General features: G+C 46.7%; 1 protein-coding gene across 1 annotated transcript in view; it reads left to right on the plus strand.

Moving 5' to 3' along the window:
- The window catches only part of LOC311323831 (glutamate receptor ionotropic, NMDA 2C-like), a gene marked incomplete at both ends in the record, with an annotated part of 48,408 nt that extends 22,646 nt beyond the window's left edge, over window positions 1-25,762 (plus strand). Inside the window, 9 exons of the mRNA XM_084456131.1 lie at window positions 2,212-2,423; window positions 8,626-8,794; window positions 11,379-11,532; window positions 12,491-12,616; window positions 14,582-14,811; window positions 19,221-19,381; window positions 20,052-20,239; window positions 20,796-21,028; window positions 24,098-25,762. Coding sequence (XP_084312257.1) covers window positions 2,212-2,423; window positions 8,626-8,794; window positions 11,379-11,532; window positions 12,491-12,616; window positions 14,582-14,811; window positions 19,221-19,381; window positions 20,052-20,239; window positions 20,796-21,028; window positions 24,098-25,762 — 3,138 coding nt within the window. The remainder of the gene's footprint in view (window positions 1-2,211; window positions 2,424-8,625; window positions 8,795-11,378; window positions 11,533-12,490; window positions 12,617-14,581; window positions 14,812-19,220; window positions 19,382-20,051; window positions 20,240-20,795; window positions 21,029-24,097) is intronic.
- Window positions 25,763-27,773: the final 2,011 nt, after the last annotated feature.

Here is a 27,773-nt window from a genome sequence, read left to right on the forward strand (position 1 = left end):
TACAATCTACAACACACAGAAAACAATGTGATGACAAACACACAGAGCTACGGAAGATCGCAGCTGGAATCACAACAATGGTGCCAATCACAGTTCATCATCATTCGTCATCTATTCCATGTCAATCGGACCCCTGGAGAGATTATCTGGAAGTTCACTCGGCATGTGGTCTATAAGTGGCTATAAGTTTGATTTGATTTGAAGTGGCTCCCACACACGGTGGAAGACGCCTCACCGGAGGACGAGTCATTCCCTCGGAGGACTGCAGGCTGCCTGTCCAGTGGTAGCGTTTTGAATAAGTCCTTGCACTGTGACATCACAGTCAGTGGAGTTTGGTCAGTAATATACTGTAGATTTCTTGCGACCTACAACAGTTTACCCAGAAGGCCCTGATCATCTGTGTCAAGCCACGTCGTCTCCCACATCCCAGTATTAATACTCTCTCTCTCTCTCTCTCTCTGTTAGTATTAATGCTCTCACTCTCTGTTAGTCTCTCTGTCAATATTAATACTCTCTCTGTTAGTATTAATACTCTCTTTCTGTTACTATTAATACTCTCTCTCTGTTAGTCTCTCTGTTAGTATTAATACTCTCTCGCTCTCTGTCAAGCCACGTCGTCTCCCATATCCAGTATTAATACTCTTTGTCAAGCCACGTTGTGCCCGTATCCCAGTATTAATACTCTCTCTCTGTTACTCTGTTATTATTAATACTCTCTATCTGTCAAGCCACATTGTGCCCCATATCCCAGTATTAATACTCTCTCTCCGTTACTCTCTCTGTGTTCGTATTAATACTCTCTCTGTTAGTATTAACACTTAATACTCTCTCTGTTAGTATTAATTCTCTCTCTATAAGTACTAATACTCTATCTCTGTTAGTAGTAATACTCTCTCGCTGTTAGTATTAATAATCCCTCTGTGCTAGTATGAATACTCTCTGTTAATATTCATACTATCTCTGTTGGTATGAATATTCTCTCTATGTTAGTATTAACACTCTATCTGTTAGTATTAATACTCTCTCTCTGTTAGTATTAATACTCTCTCTCTCCATCTGTCTATCAGGTTGTCAGCTCGTTCATTATGGAGGTTCTGTTGTGCGACGCTCTTTTTCAGCCCCCTCTCTCTCGCAGTTCAACATGCTATTTTTTATTTGAGTCACGTGGAGCCGTCTGCCTTTGTCTTCTCTCCTCCAGTCCCTCTCTCCAGTTTGTGTTTCTCTGTTTATGAAGCAGGCTTCGAACTCAACCCATCTCAAGGTTACAGTCTCACTGTACCTAGGGAGGAAAATAATAGAATAGAGTAGAACTTTTTTTGCCATTTGTAACAAGTACGGGTATAGGTTCATTGGAATTCTTGTCATGGCTTGTCCTTAGTGTCTTATCAGTTCCGCATTCCATGTCCTAGACATTTAAAGGTTACATTTATTTACTATACTATCCATCGTCTAGCAGTATCACCCTCATCTACTTATCCCATCCGATCATGGATGACTGTGTTTGTGTCCATGATGTAGGAGGTGAAATTTAATAACATTCCAGTATACAGTTGTGGTTTTTATAGTACCTATCCCTGAGATTCATAGAGTACTGAGATAATATGCAGGGATGTCAAGGGATACATATACAGCAGTGTGGATTTAACCTTTCACCCAGACTGAGAGCTCCAGGGAGAGACAGAGGGGATGGATACAGTGAAGCATTAGAGCGTCTCATGCTGATGATGGCTTAAGTCCAAAACGCGCCTGTTTGCCCATTAAACTTTAAAGACTATACTGTCTATCTCATGAGTGATGGCTCTTTTCTTTAGAGGGGAGTCCAGCGGAGCTCCGCTAGGCCTGTCAGAGAGCAGGTTCTTCTGCAGGATGATCCACTTCAGCCAGCTCTCTGAGGTGACAAAGCAGCTGTCTGGTCTCTGTAGTTCCCACCTTAACATCCACCCCCCACCCCACCTGACTCCTAGAGGTCCGTTTTTACATCCCTAACCTGTGCATTCTCCCTAACTAATCATGCTTCTCACCCGATTATTGTCGATGTCGATTAATGTAGATTATTCTTTGCTCTCTCTCTCTCTCTCTCCTTTCTTTGAGGCATAGGTAGTATGACACATCAACCCTCTCCCTGTGTAGGTTGGTAGTTGGAGTCACTTCTATTCCTCCGATGGTGGGTGGCACACTAACCCCCTCCCCCTGTCTGTCCGTCTCTCCCAGGTGGGTACGTATGCCCGGGGGATCCTCCAGGTGCGCTACCCCGTGTGGCCGCGCTACGGCAGCTTCCTGGAGCCCGTGTCTGATGACCGTCACCTGACCGTGGCCACGCTAGAGGAGCGGCCCTTCGTCATCGTGGAGAGCGTCGACCCGGACACCGGGACCTGCGTACGCAACACGGTGCCCTGCCGACGCCAGTCCAACCGCACGGAGAGGTACACACACACTCACACACACATGCATACACATTAGGGCTGAACGATTTGGGGAAAAAAACTAATTGCGATTTTTCTGACTGAAATTGCGATTGCGATTCGATTTGCGATATTTTTTAAAAACATCAATATTCACTGTGTAATGGATTTAAAGACCTACCACATGAGATTGCATGAGAAAATCAACTGTTCTATATTCTAATGCAAGGATGAAAATATAAATAGCTTCCAACTTTTCCAACTTGTAGGCCTTTTATTGATAAATAACAGCAGCATCCATCCATCCATCAACATACACGTCTTTCACAGTGTCCGTGGGCATGGAACATACATGAGCTATTAGGACTAGGACATTTTCAAGAGGCAAGTCAATCACTTATAGCTCAGGAGCAGCATCCAAGTTGCACATTCTGCCATCAAGTTAAATAAACTTATAATAATAATAAATAAAACTTTACAATAAGAAAATAACAGGATCTTTCAGTAAATAATCTCTGGCATTGCAAAAGAGGTAGGTCGTTCACAGGAACAGCAACGACAATGTTAAACAGAATGCAAAAAATGTGCGGCCTCTAGGATTAAGTGCATAACAATTATTCAAAACAGAAGCATAGTGGCCCCGGACCAATCCCCCCTCCCTCCATCTCTCTCTCCATTCCTTTGTCCCTCCCTCCCTCCCTCTGCCCCCCCATCTCTCTCTCCCTCCCTCCATCCCTCCCTCAATCTCTCCCTTCATCCATCCCTCCCTCAATCTCCCTTCATCCATCCCTCCCTCAATCTCTCCCTTCATCCCTCCCTCCCTCAATCTCTCCCTTCATCCCTCCCTCCCCCACTCTCCCTTCATCCCTCCCTCCCCCACTCTCCCTTCATCCATCCCTCCCTCAAATCTCTTGCTTCATCCCTCCCTCTCCCTTCATCCACCCCTCCCTCTGTTCCTCCCTCCCTCTCCCTTCATCCCTCCCTCCCTCTCTCCCCCTTCATCCCTCCCTCCCTAAATCTCTCCCTTCATCCATCCCTCCCTCTCTCCCTCAATCTCTCCCTTCATCCATCCGCATACAGTTCTGGGAGGGCGACTTGACTGAAATATGTGCGGGAGGGAAGCACGTATCTTTTATCCAGCGTTTGGACAAGGTTTCGAAACCCGTCTTTTGTCACGGTGTTAACAGGCACCATGTCTTTAGCGAGGTACTTTGTCACGGCGTTGGTTACCTCACGGTGCCTTCGTGATCCTTTTTCATACGGGGTAACGCTTGCAAATGAGTGTGAAATGGAGGATTGTTTGCTAGACTGGGGTACATTGCTAACGTTACTTTCACTCGCTTTTTTGGCCCTGCAGGCATCGTATATCTCCTTGTGGTGCTTACTCAAGTGTTGATACAGGCTGGTGGCGTTTCCCCGGGATGTAGCAACTGTTCCGCGGCAGGTCTTACAAAGCACTTTTCTCTGTTGTACATCTGTCCCCTGAAACCCGAAATACTGCCATATTACGGATGTACTGCTTTTCTTAGCTATTAAATGCTCCATTTCTTCTGGCTCAGCCGATGATATTTCCGGGTCACGAAGACGTTGGCTACTGAGCTACCGGTGTAGGCTAGCCATGTGTTCAGTTCACTCGTAGTTTCACTCATGTTGTTGTTGGGCGGACCCTGCAGCAGTTGCCATTGGCCACTTTTGATTGTTGAGCAAGCACCGTATTAATGATTGGTGAGCATAACTGTCATCCAAGGGGAAACGCTGGTCCAGACCCAGACACGCTGCAGCCTAAAATAATCGCAGCCTTTGCGATTTGCTAATCGCGTTGTTTCAAATCGCAATTTCGATTTGAAATCGATTAATCGTTCAGCCCTAATACACATGTACACACAAACATACACCCACACCTCTTTCCAGATCATCCTCCTCCAGAGGAACCTGCTCTCTACACACAGCACCACAGCTGAGTGGAGCTCTAACGCACAGCAACACACTTATTCTCACACATGTACACACACACACACACACGCAAACACACACATACACACGTTCTCACACACACACACACACACACACACACACACACACACACACACACACACACACACACACACACACACACACAGAGTACTTCTCTTGTAAGCACAGCAACATTGTTATGATGGAGAGTTAAGACACATTTGTGTGTGACTGAGTGTGTGTGTGTGTGTGTGTGTAAGTAAGTACAGTAAGTAAGTAAGTAAATAAGTAAGTAAGTAAATGTGATTTATATGGCCCCTCTCACAGAGAGGACTCAAAGTGCTTCACACAGGTAAAAATGCATACAAAGAATCAACAAAAATAAACACAGGAAAAAGGCCAACAGTCATAAACAAAGTCAAATTAATTCAACAAATGCCTGTCTAAGCAGAAGCGTTTTTAGCAGCTTCTTAAAAATGTCCACAGAAGCCGCAGCTCTCAAATCCTGAGGAAGAGCATTCAACAATCTAGGTGCCACAGACTCAAAGGCTCAGTCACCTCTGGCTTTAAGCCTGGTGCAAGGGACAACCAACAGAGCTTGGTCAGTGTGTGTGTGTGAGTGAGTGCAACACATTATACGGTTGGCATATTAATCGGAGACAAAGATGTGTGGCGAGTACAATGGCACATTGATTGCCTGTAAAGAAGATTTATCAGTCCAATGCTGGCACATCTATCATAGCATGATAGAAACCATGCATCTGTCTCTCTCTCTCACACACACACACTCTCTCTCTCTCACTCACACACACACACACACACACACACACACACACACACACACACACACACTCTCTCTCCCACCTCTCTCTCACATCCCCCCCGCGCTCTCTCTCTCACTCACCCAGCCTTCACGCTCTCTTTCTCTCTCCCTCCCTCCCTCTCTCACACACACACACACACACACACACACACACACACACACACACACACTATGGAATGTTAACCTGTTAATCATAGGATAGCTATACACCGCTTCATCTAGCAGGTGTTTAGCGCACAGTCATTTAAAGTTGTCAACCCGTGCTCATTAAAACCTGCTCTCCAGTTGACAGCTGATAGGTTGTCCAGCCAGAGACTGAGCCATTAAAAACTGTATTAAATTTAAGATTCAGTTGTTTAAAATGCCGCAAAATAAACCAGACTGACACTCACTGACAACTCTGTAATTGTCTGGGTTTAATTTGTCTCCAGTGTTATATCAGTCCTTGACTGCAAGTGGAGGGAAAACAGGCTGATTTTAATGCAATATTGAATAACCTAAGCACCACTATCTTCCATTCTAGAAAGCTGTTTATAAGCATCTCACTCCCTACCGTCAGGACCACAAGCTTTCTTGTTTTGGTGTTTAAAAAAAAATCTTGATTGGCAATTCCTCATCGGTGATTGGACAAGGGTCAAAAGAGTTTTGTTGGCTTTAATGGCTGTTTCTAACTTTTTAATTGTCAAATTGTGATTTCAGTGGATTGTGATTTCAGTTGATTGTTCTATTTCTTTAAAGGACACATCAAATGCAAATTTAAAATTTAAAATGTCTTTGGGTTCCCCAATACATGTCTTTGAGTATTTTACCAGAAAATACCACTCGGATTGAGTGTTATACCAAGCCCAATATGCCTAGTTTGAGCTGCGCTCCAAACCGCCAGGATTGATTTTTTTTCCTATGCTAATGAGCTGCCCCTCCTCCACGCCCACTCCATGATGTCATTCCATTGACAACGAAAGCGTGAGTGAGTGTAGCTACGATACTGAAACAGTTTTGCGGTGCAATCATAGTTTGCCAGAGCATGGCAAATGTTACACTAGGGTTACACAAACACAATATCATTCAACATCGAATCCTTACATTGACTTTCACATTTGCTGTCTAACAGCAGTCCAACGATTGCAGCTAGCCATCGGACCTCAGGCAACTGCAGTGGACAGGCTAAAGAACAAGGACTGTTGACGATGCTATGCTACTAAAATGATAAATATCTAACAAAAACATAACGTTAGCTGGATAGTCTTGACAATCTCCACTTAAATTCCATTGTTCTCTCTCCGACTTGACACGATCGTGTGCTCCCATGATCTGCAAACGGTTAGCCTAGCTAGCTCGATACCAGGCTAACGTTACACCGTTCGACTCCAAACAATGAAAGCTAAATTCTGTTGGCCGAGGGGAATCCGATGATGTCCACATCTAAACATTTGATCAATTTTACTAACCGCTAGATCAACGATAAGCCTACCAATGTCCTTCACTTATGTTACATGCATCTGGGGTGAGGCTAACGTGTAGTTGTTAGCTAGCTAGCGTTAGTACTAGGTCATAGCCTAGACAAAGAGAAACAGCACAATTACTTACACTTCCTGCATGATTTCCGCAGACAGTAGGTATAGCTTTATCATCCAGGTTGAGATGACTTGAAAATCCTGCGTTGTAGGCTACTGACCCAGGTTGACAAAGCAATCTGGCAGAAAATGGTGAGCACAGACCAACAGCCTTTTAGGAACTTGAGCGGGTACGTTGCCATCAAAAATAAACTTAATCCACTCAGTTCTTCTGTCCACTGAGGTTGGGAGACGATGTAGCGATTTATGCTGGTTATTACACCCAAGAAGAGAGCATTTAAGGTACGCAGACATTATGCTAGCTTGTGAGGCCAGCAACACTGCAAACCTTTATAGCCAGGTGAGGCAGGTAGGCGGAGATATTAAAACGAGGGCGGGATTATTATAATGAGTCTATGCTTCTGACATCAGAAGCATAGATTGAATTGAGTCGCCCGCTGGGAGCTGGGTTTTCTGCATTTCGCCACCCACAACAAAATGAATGGGTTGTCTTACCTGATCGTTTGTGTGTTAGTAGGGGACAGAGACTCAAATGTATATGCAAAAACACTGAAAAAGGGAGTTTTGCATTTTATGTGTCCTTTAAGTGTTTGGTACAGCGTATGTGGTCTTTTTTATTTTTATTTTAATGCTCTGATTGTAACGTTGGAGGGTTTCACAAAGTCTCATACACACAGCTGGGTCCTCTGGCTAATGTTTCAGATCTGACATATTTCTCCATTCTCTTCTGATGATTTTGCGCTCATAGTCAAACCGTGTTTATTTATTTATTATTTACTTTTAGAAGACCAGCTTCTATTGCTGCGTCATCAAATATGATGTTTCTATCACTCGCAGACTTATCAACATCAAACAACATCAGCCCTCCTAGTATATTGGTGTTGTATTGGTTTTCAGTAAAGATAGTTATTTGTTTGATCAGCTGAATTTAGGACCTGCATACATTTCTCATTATCTTGGGCCCATCTTGAGTTTGTACAGTTGACAGAACTCTGCTGCTTCTCTCTCTCTCTAGACCAGTCCTTCTATGCTACAGCGGTTTCTGGATGTTTGGAGGAACACAGTACCACACAGCCACCGCTACAATGTGTGTGTGTGTGTGTGTGTAAGATAACAAAAACAATGTTTGAGACACACACTAAGCAACATATTTAAAAATACTTCACTCACTCACCCTCCCTCGCACGCACGCACGCACGCACGCACACACACACACACACACACACACACACACACACACACACACACACACGCAGTTATGGCTCAGAGCTCTTAACCCTCCATACTTCCCTCTGGCAGCTGGTGAGACGGGGGAGAGAGGGACCAGTTTTACTCTGTCTGGAAACTCTCTCTCTCTCTGCTTTATTGATATGAATTTAAACATCACCTCTCTCTCCCCCTCTTGCTCTCTCTATTTCTACCCTTCTTTTCTCTGTCTTCATATCTCATACTTGTTTCCCACTGTCTCTTCGTTCCTTCCCGTCTGTCTAATCGCTCTCCAGCCTCCCACACCTCATTAGACAGTGAGGTCGAAGGGAGGGTCATCACACTGTGTTTGTTCTTCCACAAGCCCTAATGGTCTGTGTTTACAGACCGTCACAGGCACTCGGACACTAGACTTTCCAGACTAGTGGGTCTCGGCTATGTGTACTGTGTTGGGGGTGGGAGGGAGATGGGTTGTTGTCTTGTCCTTTCCAACTTTGGACAGGAACTTTTTATCTTATCATCTTAGAATCCTCTCTAAGATTTTGTGTTTGTGTTCGTGCGTATGTGTGTGTGTGCGTGCGTGCACGCGCGCACATGTGTGTGTGTACCACATTTCCCCTTAGGGGGATCATTAAAGTATCTATCTATGTTTGGTCTGTCCCTTCAGTATTGTGGGTCATTCAGAGCCCTACACCAAGTTGTGCTGTAAGGGCTTCTGTATCGACACGCTGAAGAAGCTGTCCAAGACCATCAAGTTCTCCTATGACCTCTACCTGGTCACCAACGGCAAGCATGGCAAGATGGTGAAGGGCATCTGGAACGGCATGATAGGAGAGGTGAGTAGCACAGGAACCATCGCTATTACACTATTACTATCACACTATCATAGTAGCATACTATCGCAGTTGCACACTATCACACGATCACAGCAGCACACTATCACAGTATCACAGTAGTACACTATCACACGATCACAGCAGCACACTATTACAGTTGCACTCTATCACAGTAGCAGACTATCACACTGAGCTATCACTATCACAGTAGAACCCTATCACAGTAGCATACTATCACACTATCACACTATCCCACTATCACACTAACACAGTAGCACTAGGCCATTACTGTTAGAGTGGAACTCCAACACTATCACACTATCACTAGGGCATTACCATAACAGTAAACACTATCACAGTAGCACTAAGACATTACTGTAATAGTAAACAGTATTACAGTAGCACTAGGACATTACGGTAACAGTAAACACTATCACAGTAGCACTGGGACATTACCGTAACAGTAAATAGTAACAGTCCACTAACTCATACACCCACCCACACACAAACACACACACCAAACAGCTGTACCGTGAACACTCTGCACAGGTGGTCCTCAGGAGAGCATCCCTGTCTTCTGTGGCCAGAGGCTGAAGTATCTAGTGTGTGTGCGTGTGTTTGTGTGTGTGTGGCTGGATGAGTTTCGATGTTTCCACTAAAACACCAGAGACACCAGAAGAACAAATCTTTATCAAGTAAAACCATACTGTAGAGATTGAAAAACATTTAGGTGTGAAACATATTCCCACATGTTGTTAGAAGTGTTCCCTTTAGAGACAAAAGTGATTAAATAATTATTTTTTATGCCTCCGCCAGGTGATAGCCTGACCGGATGCAGTATGGTTTCGGGTTGTCGGTCCGTCTGTCCGTCCGATGTTTGTTAATGCAATATCTCGGGAACGCATTTATGGAATTTCTTCACCTTTGGTACAAATGTTCACTGGCACTCAAGGATGAACTGCTTAGATCGTGGGGGTCAAAGGTCAAAGTTCAAGGTCACTGTGACGTCACTAAATGTATTTTTCGCCTGATGAATATCTCAAGAAAGGCTTAATGGAATTTGTTCATATTTGGGTAAAATGTCCAGTTGGACTCAAGGATTAACTGATTACATTGTGGGGGTCAAAGGTCAAGGGTCACTGACCTCACAAAAGGTGTTTTTGGCCTGCTAAACACAATATCTCAAGAACGGCTTGACAGAATTTGTACATATTTGGCCAAAATATCCAGTTGGACTTAATTAGATTAATTGGATTAGATTTTGGTATTCAAATGTCAAAGGTCAAGGTCACCGGGACATCACAAAAGGCACTTTTGAACGCTAACGCTAGCTCGCTAATCCTAACGCTAATGCTAGCTAGCTAACGCTACTGCTAGCTTTAGCATTAGCGTTAGCATTAGAGTTAGCATTAGCTAGATGTAGTCCGGCCATCCTGTGGCAGGCACAAAAGAGTGTCTTGACTTGAGACGCCGGGGAGGCTCCGCTGTTGCAGTGAGCCTGTCGTGGAGCAGGTGGTTAGGCTCCACGGCCCGGCAAGCAAGACGTGCTGTGGTTCCTGTGCAGCGGAGTCCTGCGAGCTGGATGCCTGCAAGGATGGGAAGGTTGTCAACAGGAGTGGGGCGCAGGCATCCTGTCCCGAAAAGCTGTCCTCGATGTCTTGAGTCATCAAAGTGACTTGATCTATGGTTGATCTCCCACGTCAGGACCCAGTCTGCTCCTGTGAGAGCAGTGGGTTGATGATTGGTTCGACGCAAGCGTAGATGAGACACTCAAGGATCTTGAAGGGGATACATAAGAGAGATGGGCGGTAACTCTTTGGGTCCCCTTCAGGCTTGTTCGGCTTAGGGATCGCGACAACTAGTGCTCTTATCCAGATTGTGGGGTTCTTGAGTTGGTGCAAGCAGGACTCACCGAGTGGTCAATGGCGTCTGTTGATGTTCTGGCAAAAAAAAATCATCACAAATTATGCTTCCAATCAGGTTTTATTTATCATTTAGCATATAACAATTTTCACTCGCAGTACATACATTTGTAAACCTCTGCCTGAACTTTTGGAGGTCTTGACTGAGTTTGGAGGCTACCATAGAAGAAGAAGAGCCGCTTTTGGGTCACAGGTCTACACAACAACAACAACAACAACAAGTCGAGAAGCCTAGGATTGCTTTGCAGCTGGTATTTCATTGATAGTGTTAGGTGGTAGAAGTGTTTGTTGATCAAAACAAATATAGGACGCAGATGAATCTAAACATTTCTGGCTTTGTTGTCAATACAAATCAATGGTAATATGATCAATAAAATCCGACCGGAAGCATACTTTGTGGCATTTTTTTTGCCAGAACATCAACGGACACCAGTGACCACTCGGTGAGTTTCCTGTCTTTGAAAACTAGAGTTTATGGTGTTTTTTAGGGATTTTGTCTGTATGAATAGATCCATTGAGTGTGTTAGCGGTAACAGACTATATCTCGAGAGTGCACTGTGTGACGAAACTTTGATATCGGCCATTGTATATGATTGTAAATAACCTTATAACATGGCTTACAATGCTGAATTCCGAACCTGTCCTTTAACCCACTGTGTCAGGTTTTCTACAGGCGTGCAGACATGGCCATAGGATCTCTCACCATCAACGAAGAGCGCTCTGAGATCATCGACTTCTCTGTGCCCTTCGTTGAAACTGGCATCAGCGTCATGGTTGCCCGTAGCAACGGGACCGTGTCCCCTTCCGCCTTCCTCGGTGAGAGAATCTCTTTTTTGTGTGTCTTTTTCTGTTAGAGCATCTTGCCTTCATCATCTGAGCTATGGTCACATTCGTCCTTTGATTCGATGGTTCAGCTGAGAAGTTGGAGATGGTGCTCAGATATGAGATCTGTGCCCATGGGAGCAGCTTTTACCTGGAGTGTCTTCATTTGTCAGCTATGTAGCACCTCCATGTAGGCCCAGAGAGAGAGCTACAGTTGCTAATCCTAGCCCAGAGAGAGAAATAGCCTTAACCCTAGGCCAGAGGGAGAACTAGCTAACCCTAACCCTAGTTTGCTGCCTCCAAGGATCTCTTTTCTACTCTTGCCCACTTTACTGAGTAGCTCACTGTCTCTGCAGTCCGCAAATAGTTCTGATCAAATTTGTATCCCACAGCGGACACTACAACACCCTCTCAGTACAACTGCTGAACATCCTCTTACAAAAGCACGAACAACTAAATCTAATGATAAAACACTAAAACCTGAGCAGCAAACTTGAACAAGTGCACAGTAAACATGTTGTCCCCCACCAGTGATGAATCCCCCCTTTGTGTCAGCGAAGCAGTGGAAGCCGGTGTGAACGTTTGGGAGTCATTTGTAGGTTATTTTGTGGGATGTTTTGTGGAATGGGAAAGGGATGTTTTTGTGTGCAAAGCAATTTTGTATTGACAATAGGAAAATTAACTGTGGCTAGCACTCCTAGTGGTGGGCTCTGGTACATCTGATAGGACTGACACTGTTTTAATAGCCTCCCGTTCTGATTTAATTGGGTGGGGGACAACTATTATATTATTTTCCGCAAGGAAACACTTCCCAATGTTATAAAAAGAAATTTTAGCTTTGCCTCTCCTTCCCCCACAGTGCAACTTTAGATTTTAGATTTTATTATTTCTCTGTGAGCTGAGGTGCCCGGTGAGTTGAATAGTCTGTTCTGTTCCCTTATCTCCTTCCCAGAGCCCTACAGCCCTGCCGTCTGGGTCATGATGTTCGTCATGTGTTTGACCGTGGTGGCCGTCACCGTGTTCGTGTTTGAGTACTGCAGTCCCGTCGGCTACAACCGAAGCCTTGTCAGCGCCAAGTGTGAGTCTTGCCATCTGCCTGCTGTACAGCACTGTGGAGAAAGCAACGTGGTTGTCACAGTGTGTGTGTTTGATTTTAGCTAAGGTATTATTTTACTAGAACTATTTTAGATAGTGTTGCTTAGGCTGCTCATGGAGATGGTTGAGGTTCGTGTAGAGCAGGCATTCCCAAACTGTGAGGCGGGCCTCCCCTGGGGGGCCCCAAATAAATTCAGGGGAGGGATGGTTAGAAAGAAAAAAATAATAATTTATTTTTGAATTTTCTATGGTTTTTATGAACGAAACGTGATTTTAAAGGTCAGAAAATCGAAATAAATAATGGGAGAGATGTACAGTATACTAAATTGGTGGATAGTGCAGAGAGAGCCTCCCCCTGCAGGCATGAATGTATTGTGCGAAAACGTCATAACGTTAACTAGCAACATGTGCCACTGAGCTAACTTAGCTGTGTAACGTTATGGGCTAGCTAACGCTGCCTTGCAAAATGGACACATTTGGGGGGTTGGGGGGGGGGGGCACGGGTGTGTCACTGTTTTCAGAGGAGGCTCACATTGATGGAGTTTGGGAACCCAGGGTTTAGAGTAAGTGCAGTGGGACATAAATTCTCTATCCTACAAACAAGACCTGTCCACACTCAAAAACAGTCATGCTCAGAAATATTAACCTTTTGGGTTGTAGGAGTTTTTGAAATGATTCTGTGAAGGTCAAAGCTGAATGTGTTTGTGCAACAATGTAGCCACCGTTACAACCGTCGCCGCTTTTCAATTCAGAGAATTTCCTAACAGACTTCGTTGGACTAAACTAACATTAATCAATCACAGTATGCAACACTGACGGAGTGACCGCGTGTCTGGGTCTGAAAGGTCACTTCCCAGTTTTAATTAACATTGTTCGCTGTACTAATCAGACTGTGATTGATGGCCCGTCACGCTGTCGCTGTGCCTGACGACAAAACTGGAGAAACGGCCTAACGCTGTGATGTTGGCTCACTGTGTTGATCTAAAAGTTTGAAAGCTGACACTTGCTGATGAATAACAACATTCAAAAGAGACGAGTCCTTGTTTGAGAGAAAAATCCAATAGAGATGTTGACAATGATAGCCTGTTATTATACAGTATATGACCAGAATACAGAATTTGCCAAGCATGTGGATAGAGAACATGACTTTCTTCACATGCTGGGCCACAATAAACTAGGCATCAGTGTTATAAACTTGGTATTAATGGTGTTATAAACTAGGTATCAATGGTGTTATAAACTAGGTATCGGTGTTATAAACTAGGTTAAAGGTTGAAGTCCCACTGATTGTCACACACCTGAGTGCGTGAAATTTGTTCTCCGCATTTGACCCATCCCCTGGGGGAACAGTGAGCAGCAGCGGTGCCGCACTCGGGAATCATTTGGTGATCTAACCCCTCAATTCCAACCCTTGATGCTGAGTGCCAAGCAGGGAGGGTCCCATATTTATAGTCTTTGGTATGACCCGGCCGGGGATTGAACCCACAACCTCCCAGTCTCTGGGCAGACACTCTACCACTAGGCCACAGAGCTGGTGATCAATGTGATCAATAGGGATGAGACGGTATACCGTAAAACCGTGAACCGCGGTATAAAATGTCCACGGTATTAGAACTGTGACATTCTCTGTGTTTACGGTATTACACAATAATGCGCTGCTGAAACTTCACATTTCAAGTTGCTTGCAACAGTTAATTTTGTAATTTAATATAAGCTTGCTATTAATAAACTGAGCTTAATTACAATAGTGTGTATTTTCCATCATGTGTTGCACTGTAGTTCCTTCAAAGTAAAATACTTGTTTTTTTATGTGTGTTGGGGAGGTGAAATGCCATATACCGTGAAATACCGTAAACCGTGTAACTAGATACTGTACCGTACCGTAATGCAAAAATCCATACCGTCTCATCCCTAGTGAACAACCCCCTTCCCCCTCCTCTGCCTTCAGCGCCCGGTGGCCCCACCTTCACCATTGGCAAGTCGGTCTGGCTGCTGTGGGGCATCGTGTTCAACAACTCTGTGCCCATCGAGAACCCCAAGGGCACCACCAGCAAGATCATGGTGCTGGTGTGGGCCTTCTTCGCCGTCATCTTCCTGGCCTCCTACACGGCCAACCTGGCCGCCTTCATGATCCAGGAACAGTACATAGACACTGTCTCAGGGCTCTCCGACAAGAAGGTAAGAGACTCATTATTTACCGCAATAATATCACATTCTATAACATTTATGTTGATATGTGATACAGGCCCCACAGTGAACCGTTTAGCCGTGCTAAGATGCTTGTCTCCAGATACCGGTAATCTGAGTCCTGGCGAGTTGTTTCTGTCCAGCGGGGAACACAGTGGATTAGATGAATAATCAATGGGTGAGTCATCTGTGCAGATATCCCCCCCAGAGGCAAGGCTGAGCAGTGAGAATGGTTACTGTTTCTGTTTCCATCTGTCGGTGACGCAGCGGATAAATAAATGGACGGTAAATTAACTGCAATTATATACTGTAGCGCTTATTCAAAGCGTTTTACAATGGCCTCTCATTCACCTTCTTCTTCTGCTTTGAGCGGGTTAGATGTTTTGTTCTCCTCTCCTCCCCAGGCTCAGGGACCGAGGGGTTATCCTTTTACCACCCCGAGCCTGGGTGAGGGGTCACCCGGGCTATATATCCGGGCACACCTCCAGGAACCATGTCACCGTTATGTCATCCAAAACCGTCAGGCAATGCATTCCGTTGGGTGTCCGGTATGTCGGACAGAAGAGCGGAAGCGTCCGACGCCGGTCCGGAGGTGATTAAGCCTCACCCACGCCGGTCTGGTTAGGTCTATCCCGGGAGGGGAAGGACCGGCGGTCGGGATGAAATCACGGAGTCTGTAGGTGTTTGCGTCTCACTCTGCACGCCAGATGTGGTCCGCCCATCCTGCCTCGCTGATGTCAATATCTCATTGCTGCAGGAGATCCCGTGCGGCGCAAAAGGGCTCGACCTGAGACGCCGGGGAGGCTCCACTGTTGCAGTGAGTCTAACGTGGAGCAGGTGGTGAGGCTCCACGGCCCGGAAGGCGAGACGTGCTGTGGTTCCTGTGCGGCGGAGGCCAGCGGGCTGGATGCCTGCAAGGATGGGAAGGTTGTCCACAGGAGTGGCATGCAGGCATCCTGTCACGATGCACAAGGCTTTGTTGATAGGCAGGTCGATGAGGCGGGTGTGAGCGCTGCGACACCAGACCGGTGCGCAATATTGACTGGTCAAGTAGACCAGGGCTAGGGCTGCGGTACACTGTTTTTTTGCGCCGGCACCCCAGCCTCATCGGACCAGTCGCCTCATCAATGCCAGACGAACTGTTAACTTCTTGCGCAGTGACTCGAGGTGTCGGCGGAACGTGAGCGACCTGTCCAGTGTCAAGCCGAGGTAGGTTGGTTCGGTGCTGTATGACAGCAGTGTTCCATCAATGTGCACTCGGGGCTCACGTCTGACTTCCTTGTTGTTAAGGTGGAAGGCCGACCACACCGTCTTTGCCTCGCTGAGCTTCAATCTCCATTTCCGGAGGTATGCCGCTAGTGTCTGCATGTCCTGACTCAAGGTCTCCTCCACGGCCTGCCAGTCTCCTGCTGAGTACACCAGCGCAAGGTCGTCTGCGTAGGCATAGTTCCTGGAGACTGTGGTCGGCAGGTCATAGGTGGAGATGTCATAAAGGAGGGGGGCCAGGACAGATCCCTGGGGGATGCCGTTCTTAACGCGTCACAACCTGCTTCGCTGTCCGTTACCGGTGGTGAGGGTGAAGCTGGGCAAATCGTCAATGTCGCTGCGAGTGCCAGCGTTCAGCAGTGTGGCTGAGGCGGCCAGGCAGGGGTCGACTGTGCGCATACTTGCCAACCCTCCCGATTTTCAGTGCCCTCTCCCGGTTTTCTCCCGGGGTCATATTTCTCCCACATTTCTGACAATCTGATTTACTCACGAGTCACGACCCGTTTCATTCTAACATAACGCTACAAATGTCACTGTTTCCACTCTGACTTCAATACAGCTACACCGTTGTTTGGTTTCCATGGTAGCCGTGTAGTCCGCGCGTGCGCTACAGGACTTTCTCCCTGAGGATCTAGCATCTACCGTCTCTTGACTGACAGAAGAGAGAATGAGCTCTTCAAAGAAAAATACATACTCATGTAAATTGCAGCCTCAGTGGAAAGTAGAGTTTACATTTACAAGAATGGACAACTCTACCCTCTGCTCACTCCTTTCCTGTAAATTAAACTGGTCCAGCCCACACATATGCTCCATCAAGGATGGTGCTACAGGCAGCAAGGCATTGCACTTACAACTACAATAAGCATTTGTAGATGGCCACAGAGGGCAGAGGCATGCACCTAGACTCCACGGTGCAGCCGGGTAAAAAGTAAACTCTTATAACTCTTATTTGAAATGAATGTATATGATACTGATATATACTAATATATATGATACTGATATGATCTGATACTGATATAGTTGATACTGATATGACTGGACCCTTTCACACCTACGTTGTTTAGTCCGGACTTTCAGACTTTCCAGTTTGATCCGAACCAAATTGATACCTTATAATAGCCTAATACAGAGCCACTTGTTTTTGTATTTGTCAATGATGCCTGAAACAATAAACCTTTTTTTTTTTAAAGCATTAAGTGGCCGTGATGTCTATCCCATGTCACTCTGTGGGAGGGGCCCCATGGCCCGACCTGCGGGGGAGCCCCGAAAAATTGCGCAACGCCACTGAAACAAACAACTACTCACTGAGTCCAAAGACTACTGAGGCTGCGTTGCGAATCGCATACTTCTACTTCTTACTACCAGTACCTACTACAGCTGCCCTTAGAAAGTACGTACTTCGCAAGCAGTAGGCATCCAATTGGGACATACTACCTTGTCATAACATTGCGCCTTGAAATTAGCCCACATCCGTCGCTGTCCATAACGCGACATTCGTCTACAGCTGTCACGACTCACACATGTGACACACATTTCCGCTGCGCACAGGATTGTGGGTCAGAATAGCCAGAAAAGCCTGCTGGCTTGCATACTGCAAAATTCCACCGGATGTAGTAGGTCATCCTGGTATTTTTGCCGTACTGCATGTGGCATACTATGTATTGGGACATACTACTTTCTGTTTTGGCATACTATGTAGTAGGCGATTCGGAACGCAGCCACAGTGTTTCCCCAGTCTGGCCTTTAGCTGCTTGCAGGCTCGTTAGCCAAGTGGGTGCATCTGATGCGCATTCCTTCCTGGCCTGATTGGGGAATGAAGAGCAGCTTGGGAGCAGCGTTGCCCGGGCAACCAGGAACCGCCTGTATATGCCATCTTCGACCTGGCCATGCTGTCCAAGGGGCTGGCGGGGCCTGAGCTGTCTGGTCGCAGCCTCTTCACCCCTGTGGTGCTGTCCGTGGTGCTGAACTGGCCTCCTGCACATGGTACGGCCAGGTTTGCGTATGGTTAGGTTTGTGTCCCGCGCCCTTGTCGCCGTCTGTTCCCTGGGAGGATGTCACAGCACGCAAATCTGCGCTGTTAGGCAAGATGGCGCGCACCTACTCTGCAGCGGTCTTGCCAGCTCCATCTAGATTATGCTATTTGTTTGATGTATTGCATCATATTGCATCATATTGCTAGAGTTTATCTGTGTCAAGTATAATCTTGGAGCCGGCAGCAGCATTTCACTGTGACTGTACACCATACATTACATGTGACAAATAAAGGAATCTTGAATCTGTTCATAGCTTGCTCTAGCTATGAACAAAACAGAATGCTGTTAACTAGCTAGCTAGCTAACTTTAACACTATGTTATTCTATCTAGCTAAGTTAGCTAACGTTGTGGGCTTCAACGTATTCATGCTTGTTTGTGTACAAAGCAATATGTTTTGGCAATGGGCAATGGGGGGCTGACTGTTGTGGACTGTGTAAGCCTCTACTAATCTGGTCTGTGTGGGCTGTAATGTAAACAGGCAACAGAGTACAGGGCTTTTATATTGTCTTACAGAGTATTTGGATATGTGTGGACTGAACAACACACATGCATGCACACACACGCACGAGCACACACACACACACACACACACACACACACACACACACACACACACACACACACACACACAACACACACACTTTTCCAGTAAGAGGACTGCATGGAGAAGTCCATTCATCTGGGCTCTAAAGGTCAATACTGTCAGAAAGAAAAATGGATTGTTTGTATTTACAGTTTATTGAAATCTAGGAGTGTGAGGAGCTAAGCTGAACTTACTAATGGCCACTGGATGGATTCAAATTGATCTGCTTTGACCAATACCAAATGTAATCGAATTTAACTGAGTAGAACGGCATTCAATTGAATCAAACAGTATTGATTGGAGCTGAATCAATTAGATCACTATGGGTTGTGTCTGAATTGATTCTCATTGAACTGAACTCCACTCTGCCCCTCCCCCCTCTTCTCCTCTCCTCCCCTTTTGTCTTCTCCTCTCCTCTCTTCTCCCCCCCTCTCTCTTTCCCTCCCACTCCCATCTCCTGTCTCCTCCCCTCTCCTATCCCCTCCTCTCCTTCCCTCCCCTCTCCTCTGTCCTCCAGTTCCAGAAGCCTCAGGAACATTACCCACCATTCCGGTTCGGTACAGTGCCGAATGGCAGCACGGAGCGGAACATCCGCAGTAACTACCCAGACATGCACACGCACATGATCAAGTACAACCAGAAGGGCGTAGAAGAGGCCCTCAACAGCCTCAAAACAGGGTACCGCACTCACTATATATCTTAAAGGGACACGCCAACTTTTGGAGAAATAAGCTTACATGTATTTGCCATCTTCTCCAGAGTCAAATAAGAAGATACATACCCTTCTCCTCTCTGTGCGTGCAGTAGGCAGCATTGAGACCTTTTAGAGCCGTAAGCCTATGCTAATGTTTGAAATCCACTTCTAAGCTAGGCTAACGGCTCTAACTGGTCTCAATGCTTCCTACTGCACGTAGAGAAGAGAAGGGTATGTATCTTCTCATTTGACTCTGGGGAAGATGGCAAATAAGCTAATTTCCACAAAGGTTTGCGTGTTCCTTTAAGCCTTGGTTACTGTATACTCTCAAACGGATGTGTACACAGACAGCTGTGGATGCACAGGGGTTCTGTTTATCCTACTTGTGTTCTGCTTGGAGGACAGGGCAGTTGGTGCTTTCATAGCATACAGGGCACGTGGGAGACTAGTACGCGTGGTCACAAAAAATGGGATGCACACGGATGTCTGCACGGTACCGATGCGTACACCCTCAGATGGCGGAATTTACATCACGTGGACCCTCGCGTACGCAGAAAGTACTGTATAACCAGGGCTTAACTCACCAAATAAGTGTCACCATTGAGCAACAGCATTGTATAACTCCCCCCCTCCCCCCCCCCCACATGGCTCCAGGAAGCTGGATGCGTTCATCTATGACGCGGCGGTGTTAAACTACATGGCCGGCAAGGACGAGGGCTGTAAGCTGGTGACCATCGGCAGCGGGAAGGTGTTTGCCACCACCGGTTACGGCATCGCCCTGCAGAAGACCTCGCGCTGGAAACGACCCATAGACCTGGCTCTGCTGCAGTTCCTAGGAGACGGTGGGTAGGGGCGACACGCACACACAACATGAATGACCTGGACCTGGTCCAGCTCCTAGTGGAGAGCAACACCAGGGAGGGAGCTTAGAGAACAGTTCATATCCTGCCGTACAGCATGGGGTGGTGGGAATAATTAACACACACACACACACACACAAACACACACACACACGCACACACACAGTCAATATGGAGTTAATATCCTCCTCCACAGCAGGAATGCAGAGTTATACCCCCTGCACTCCCCCAACATGTACCCTCATGTCAGTATGTTACGTTAGTATTGAATGTTTTCCTAATCATCATTCAGATCATCAACATTACAGAATAGACAGATACATTACATTACAGTCATTTAGCAGACGCTTTTATCCAAAGCGACTAACAATAATTGCATTCAACATAGGAAAAGCCAATGTACTACTAATGTACTACCATTGTTCCATGCTCACATGAAGAGAGCCCTGTTAATCTTTTCTGTCAAACGGCCCAACCCCAATGTGAAAGTAGCTCTCTGTCTATCTGACCTCCCTTTCTCTCCCCCTCCTCCACACAGGAGACACCCAGCGCCTGGAGACGGTGTGGCTGTCGGGTATCTGTCAGAACGAGAAGAACGAGGTGATGAGCAGTAAGCTGGACATCGACAACATGGCGGGTGTCTTCTATATGCTGCTGGTGGCCATGGGCCTCAGTCTGCTGGTCTTTGCCTGGGAACACCTGCTCTACTGGAAGCTGCGACGATCCCTCCACAAGTCCCCCAGGCTGGACTTCCTATTGGCTATCAGCAGGGTGAGCTGGCAGAGGGAATGCTGGTTGATTGGTCGATCAGTTGGATGGGCTGGTTGGCTGGTTTGATTTGTTGGTTGGTGGTTGTTTTTATCTCTGTCTTTTTCATCCATCTTCAGTTTCTCTCTTGAATGTGATGAATGTGTATGAATGTTAATGTTGACATACAGTATCAAAATATATCTAACCCTAACATATCTAACCCTAACATATCTGGCCCTAATCCCAATTATCTAACCCTAATCCTAATATATCTAACCTTAAAGGTGCTCAGTACGTTTTTTTTCGGCCACTAGATGGGGCAGTGGTGCAGCGTTTTAGATATAAACAATTGGGCGTTTTCACTCCATATATGGATATGCACCCTCACACTCCCACCCCCTCAGCTGCATATTGGCTAGTCAGTTGAAACAGGAAGGGCCGTCTCTGTAGCTGTAAAAAGGAAAACAGCTTGAAACAGGCTTTCTATCGTGACTGCATGGGCCCAGCATTGCAACTACAATTGAAAAACAGGTCCGACATCGATCAATTACTGATTTATCAGCTAAATACATGGCTAACGTTACACAAACACATGGCTAAATCAGCCGATTACATTCAGACTGACCACTCACCTGAGTGGGAGCAAACGTTTGGTATCTAGTTAGCTTGCTGGAACTGTATCCATGTATGTTAGTGTATGCCTATACCATGTTAGTCGGTATAATACAGAAATACATGGTAGCTAACATTTTAGGGGGACTAGGCTGGCTAACGTTGCTTAACCTGAATTTAGCTACTAAAGAGAAGAGATCCGAGTCGCTTTTGATGCCCAAAGTAGCTCCAACCTCTCTCCAGATAGTAAAAGCCAGCCCAATATTGATTTGTGTATGTGATCTTCTTTTGTCTGACTCTTTTTTAGCCGAAGACCGTGGTGTCTTTGCTCCCGGAGTATAAATTCTCTCAGCCATATTCAGCAATGGACGTGTCTCAAACGTTAATCAAGATGACGCTGCCCCTCTCTCTTATATACGGTGCAGTTCAGGGGGTAGGGCTCAGCGCCGGGCCGGCTTCGCTCATAATAAAAATAAATTCTGCATTCGCTCCACAGGCACTACACTGTTGGCTATATTTTCTGTACAGAAGTTATGACTCCCCTGGACCTATTTATTGCATATATTGGATTTTTTTTTTTTACAAAAAGTGCAGTAAATCGAACAGAGCACATTTAACCATAACATATTTAATCCTAATCCTAACATGTCTAACCCTAATCCTAACATATCTAACCCTAACCATATATCTAACTCTAATCCTTATACATTGAATCCTAATCCTTACATATCTAACCCTAATCCTAACATATCTAATCCTAACCCACCATCATCTCCCTTAGTCCATCATCACCACAAAAAGGGAGGTGAGAGAGATAGCGAAGGATACATAGAGAACAAAATAGAGAGAGAGAAGATGGAGACAGACAGACAGACAGAGACAGAGAGATAGAGAAGGATAGACACATGTAGAAGGAGAGAGTAGGAAAGATGGAGACAGAGACAAATGAGGCAAAAGTTAAAATAAATGCAGACAATTAAAGAAAGCACAGGCAGCTACTGCTGTTTATACAGCTCAATTTAGATAACTGAATTAAATTCTGAAAAAACACCCATTTAATGAGTGTGAGCCAGGATTTTAATTCCTGTCAACACTACTCTCATGGAGTTTACCAACCCACCTCATCCTAATTACTCCACTGTGCCTGTATCTGCATTTATCAGATTAGCAGCTAAATGACTAGTAGTACCAAGTAAGTACCAAGGGAGGGGGGGGGGGGGTCCCGGGGACTAATATAAATTTGTCTCTGTCAGGTTTTCAGCCGACCGTGAGCGATGCAGTCAGGGGACAATGCTTTGTTTGTATGTTTGCAGTTAAGTTTTAGTGTGTGGGCATGTGTGTGTATGGGGGGTTGGGGGGCGGTGGGAGGGGGTCTGTGTTGGCATGTGTGTGTATGGGGGGTTGGGGGGCGGTGGGAGGGGGTCTGTGTGGGCATGTGTGTGTATGGGGGGTTGGGGGGCGGTGGGAGGAGGGTCTGTGTGGGCATGTGTGTGTATGGGGGGTTGGGGGGCGGTGGGAGGAGGGTCTGTGTGGGCATCTGTGTTTGTGGGGGCGGTGGGAGGGGGTCTGTGTGGGCATGTACTGTAGCAGGGGCGTCTGTTGTATGTTTGTTTTTGTTTGTGTGTCTGTGGGTGTGTATGAGATTTCTGCTTAGCTACAGATGGTCTTCCTTAAGAGGGAGATTGATGTAATGAATTTCTAAGTGCACATTGAGTCAAATTGGTTCTTTGTTGAGATGTACAGTAGGTGTGTTTTCTTCAGTTGTAATGTTACGTTAGAATTGTCCTCCTGAAACTTCTACGTTATGTAAGTGAAGGTCAGATTGGGATCACTCAATAACCCCATCTCTCTCTCCCCTCTCAGGGTATCAATAACCCTCTCTCTCTCCCCTCTCAGGGTATCAATAGCCCTCTCTCTCTGATGATCGCTAAAACCAAGGAGGATCAGAAGCAAAAGTTTCCCTCTTTTTTATTGTCTGATCGCGCTCTAGATGTGGTGAAGAGAGTACGTTATTTGGGTGTGATGATGATGATGTGCAGCGCCAGTGCTGCAAACTTTATGCACAGGCCAATATGCTGGCTCGCAAGTGTCATATGTGTACAGATGATATTAAAATAAGCCTGTTCAGAGCCTACTGTACTCCACTTTACACAGCCCACCTCTGGTGTAACTATAGCACTGCAAAACTGAAAAAACTACAGGTAGCATATAACGATGCGTTCAGGATCCTGCTTAAGCTTCCAAGATGGACAAGTGTAAGTTATATGACTTCTATAGTCAAAAAACAAGATAATAATTGCACTCACTGAGACTAAACAGAGTGATACAAGGTACTCCTCTTGTTTATGGAAACACTGGAATCGATGCATTTATGTATTTTAATATGTTGTTGTCCTTGTATTTGTATTGTATTTATGTATTTTATATGGACCTGAGTCTGAATTAAAGTCTATCTATCTATCTCTCTCCCCTCTATAGGGTATGTACAGCTGTTTTAACGGGGTGGAGGACCCTGGTCACTCCGCCAGCCTGCCCGACCTGACTGCCAACTACGCCCAGGCCAACATGATGAAGATGTTGCGCACTGCCAAAGAGCTGGTCTCCACCACCAACGTCGAGAACTCCCTGGACAGTGCCGCCAAGACCATAGAACACTGGGGTCGCCACGGCACCGGCGGCCTCCCCGTCCCCGTCCCCCAGGTCACCACGGAGACCGTGCCGGGAGGGTTCGCCTACGTGACGGAGGACCCCTCGTCCTTCGCCCCCCGCCTCCCCATCCTCGCCCCGCCCTACTCCGAACCCCAGGTGCTGATGGCGACAACGGCGGTGGCGGCGTCAGTGAAACAGCAGAGGGCGCTGGCGAGGCCCACGCCGCTGCGCTACACCCTCCCTGTCCGCTCCGCCTCATGCCTGATGTACGAACGGCCGCTCCCCGTCTCGTGCCTCGACATCCCCCGCCTCTCCAGGGAAGGAGGGGAAGACCCACCCCGGCCCGATCCCCACCTCTACCGGGCCGCCAGCAGGCTCTGCGTGGACACCCCACCCCTAGCCCACCCCCGGTTCCCCTTCGTCCCCTACGGCGAGCTGCAGCTGCCCGACATATACGCCTCTCACCCCTCCCAGCTCTCACCCCTGCGCCAGCCCCCTCCGGATGGCCCCTCCTCCAGGAAGAAGCGGAGGTCCAAGAGCTTCCAGTCCGAGGAGTCAGGCGGCGGCGTACGGTGGGAGAGGAGGAGGCGCAGGGACAGGGAGAACTCCGCCAAACCCACCTTGAGTCTGGCTGAGCTCAGAGCCAACCACCTCCTGGAGAACCACATCTCGGGACCCTGCTCCGATGGCATCTACCCAGGGGGAGTGATCTGTCCCGCGGGCAAGAGCTGCGGCTACTGGCCCCCCCTGGAGGAGCTGGTGCTGGCGGCGGGCAGACGCAGGCTCCACCGCCGGCCCTCATTCCTCAGAGCCACGTGGGGCAGCGAGCGGTTTTGCCAAATCGACGAATCTCCTCCCGCCGTCCCCTCCAACTCCAGCTTTTCGCCCTCTGCCCTGCCAGACCTATATCCTGGTGTGCCGCCGGAGCAAAGCTCACCGACCGAAGAGCCCGGCCCCGACCCCCCTGGCCGGAACCACCGCTGCTACCGACGGGACCACGCCTACCTCCACATCAGGCAGGACCAGCGGCAGGGCGGGGGGCGGGGCCGGAAGGGCCAGAGATTGCGTTACTCCCACTCCGCCCACCTCCCGACCTACGGGGAGGTGGTGCGGCAGGGGGCCGGGGTGGGGCCAGGCGTGGGGGTGGTCCGTCGGGCCACCAGCCTGCTGAGCAGACAGTACTCCCACTACCTGAGCTCCTACCCTGGGTTACCCCTCTACCACGGCCCCCTGGACCTCCAGCACCATGCCCAGGCGACTAGCCCCCACCCCGGTCTGGTGTGCCAGCTCCTGGCCTGCGGAGACGGGGGCTGCGCCAGCCAAAGGGAGTTTCCGTACAAGGACGACCTGTACGGAGCCTACGGGGCATACAGGGGCTTCCGGCCGGGATCGGAGGCCCAGCCGGGGCAGGGGTCTGTCGGGAGGTCGGAAAACAGCAGCCCCTGCATGGCCAGACCTTGGGACCGGGTCTCCAGCCTGGAGTCTGACGTCTGACAGGACCTTGTGATCTTGTGACCTCCTCACGGGCTAATGTATGCAGAAGGTCTGACAGGGAGGGCGTTGGGACTGTGGGCTGACACTGGGACATTTTTTACAAATATTTAGGGCAAAGGCTGGTAGCGTGTAGTTGGACCTCACTATACTGACCCAGAACAGACACGTGATATATCTGTCACAGAGCACGGGCATTGCTTAAGAACTGATTAATTCTGATGGGACCTACTACAGTAGTATTTAAACCAGGTAAGGTTGGTATACATTAAACTCCCTACTGATACCACTTGTGAAGAGATTGTAGAGTAGATTGTATTGTTGCATATTGGTGGTCTGGAGAAGAGGGTGGGAGGATGTGATTTGTGTCCACGAAGGTGCACGATTTACAAAGTTAAAGGTATAATATGTAGTATGTGGATTATTTCCCCCATCTAGTGTCTAAAGATAAGAACTGCAACAACACAACGTATTGGTTGCCAAAATGCCAGAGAATGCACTGTTTCAGTCATACTGTGATACGATCTTCACTCCGAGAGGAACATAACGTTACACTAATCAGTAATCACAATCAAGTATTTCAGAGTGCCATGTAATAAGTTATGTTAGATGCTGTAGTGTGGAGATAATGTTAGGTGTGGCTATGCAGATTCCAAGAAAGATAACGATAGCTAGTTAGCTAGCTTACCGGTCTAGTAGAAAAGTAGCCATGTCACCATGAGACTTTATCCCACGAAACTCCATAAACTCCGTCCAACGAGCAAAGACTGACCCGATATTTATCCGACTTTTGCTCCTTCTTCGGTCACTGAGCTTTTGAGATTCGTATCGCTAGGTTTGCCGGGGCTCAGGCGGAGAAACAGGACGACAAAACTCGACCATTTTACCAAACGTTTAGATGAAAAGAGTGTGCGGAAGTGGATGGAAAAGCTGCCGTTTTATAGTCACACACACACTTGATGCTAACCAACATCTATAATGCTGCTAATTCATGGAAGTATAACATTTGCTGGCTACTGCTAATCTCACAGTGGTGAAGCTAGAATAGTACCTGGCAACCCACATATTACAGTATTACAGTACCAACACTGTAATACTATTGGCTAGTATGATATCAACAGTGTCATTGTCGGGCCGTCAACATTTCATAATGTAATAATTTCAGACAAAATAAAAAATTTTTTATGGAAAAGCAATACTTTTACTCTGCAGCCTTCGCAAAGCCCTTTGGATGTATTATTTTAGAATTTTATTTTATTTTAATCCACATATTACATATTATACCTTTAATGATATTACCATATGGGGATGAGTCATTGAAATACGTCAGATGGTCGTAGAGCCATGCAGACTGTATTTCAGTGTGTGTGAGAGTTAGAGCCAGTCTGTTCAGTCTAGGCTTTAGGCTCTGGGGTGCTGAGCAGATTTCCTCTCCACTCTGAAGCCGTGGACACCAGGAGAGTGAACATTAGTCTTTTCCTGCAGAATGAACTGCAGACAACATCAACTACGTTTACATGGACCGCAATAATCTGACTATTGACCTTATTCTATATACAGTAAGACAATATGTACATGAGTTCTTTGAAGAATATTCCTTTCATATTCCCGTTTACGTGTTACAGAGCATATAGTCTGATTAATGACTGATGAGACGCACGCCTACATTACATTACCTGAAGGTTCTATGCCTGAAACAAAATGTTGCTACTGTATACCCTTTTGTGTGTTTGTTTTCTAATTTTGCAAAAACGTTTAGCTGTTAATAAGAGAACATTCGGTGGAAACTAGGGCATGTCATCAATCAGTTTGACCGCCGTACAGTATGTGTGCAAAATGCTGAAAACTCCAATATGTATGGTGTGATTAAGGTATTATCTATAATGCACTTCAATAGTGCAACTAATGTCCACATGTCTTCATTTGATTATCGCTTACTTCAGGGTAAGGTACTTAGGAAATGGTATTAGAAAATGAACTAGTCCTACCTCTTGTATTCTATTCTGACCGGTTT

The sequence above is a fragment of the Borostomias antarcticus genome, assembly GCF_949987555.1.
Source record: "Borostomias antarcticus genome assembly, chromosome: 22".
Lineage (NCBI taxonomy): Eukaryota > Metazoa > Chordata > Actinopteri > Stomiiformes > Stomiidae > Borostomias > Borostomias antarcticus.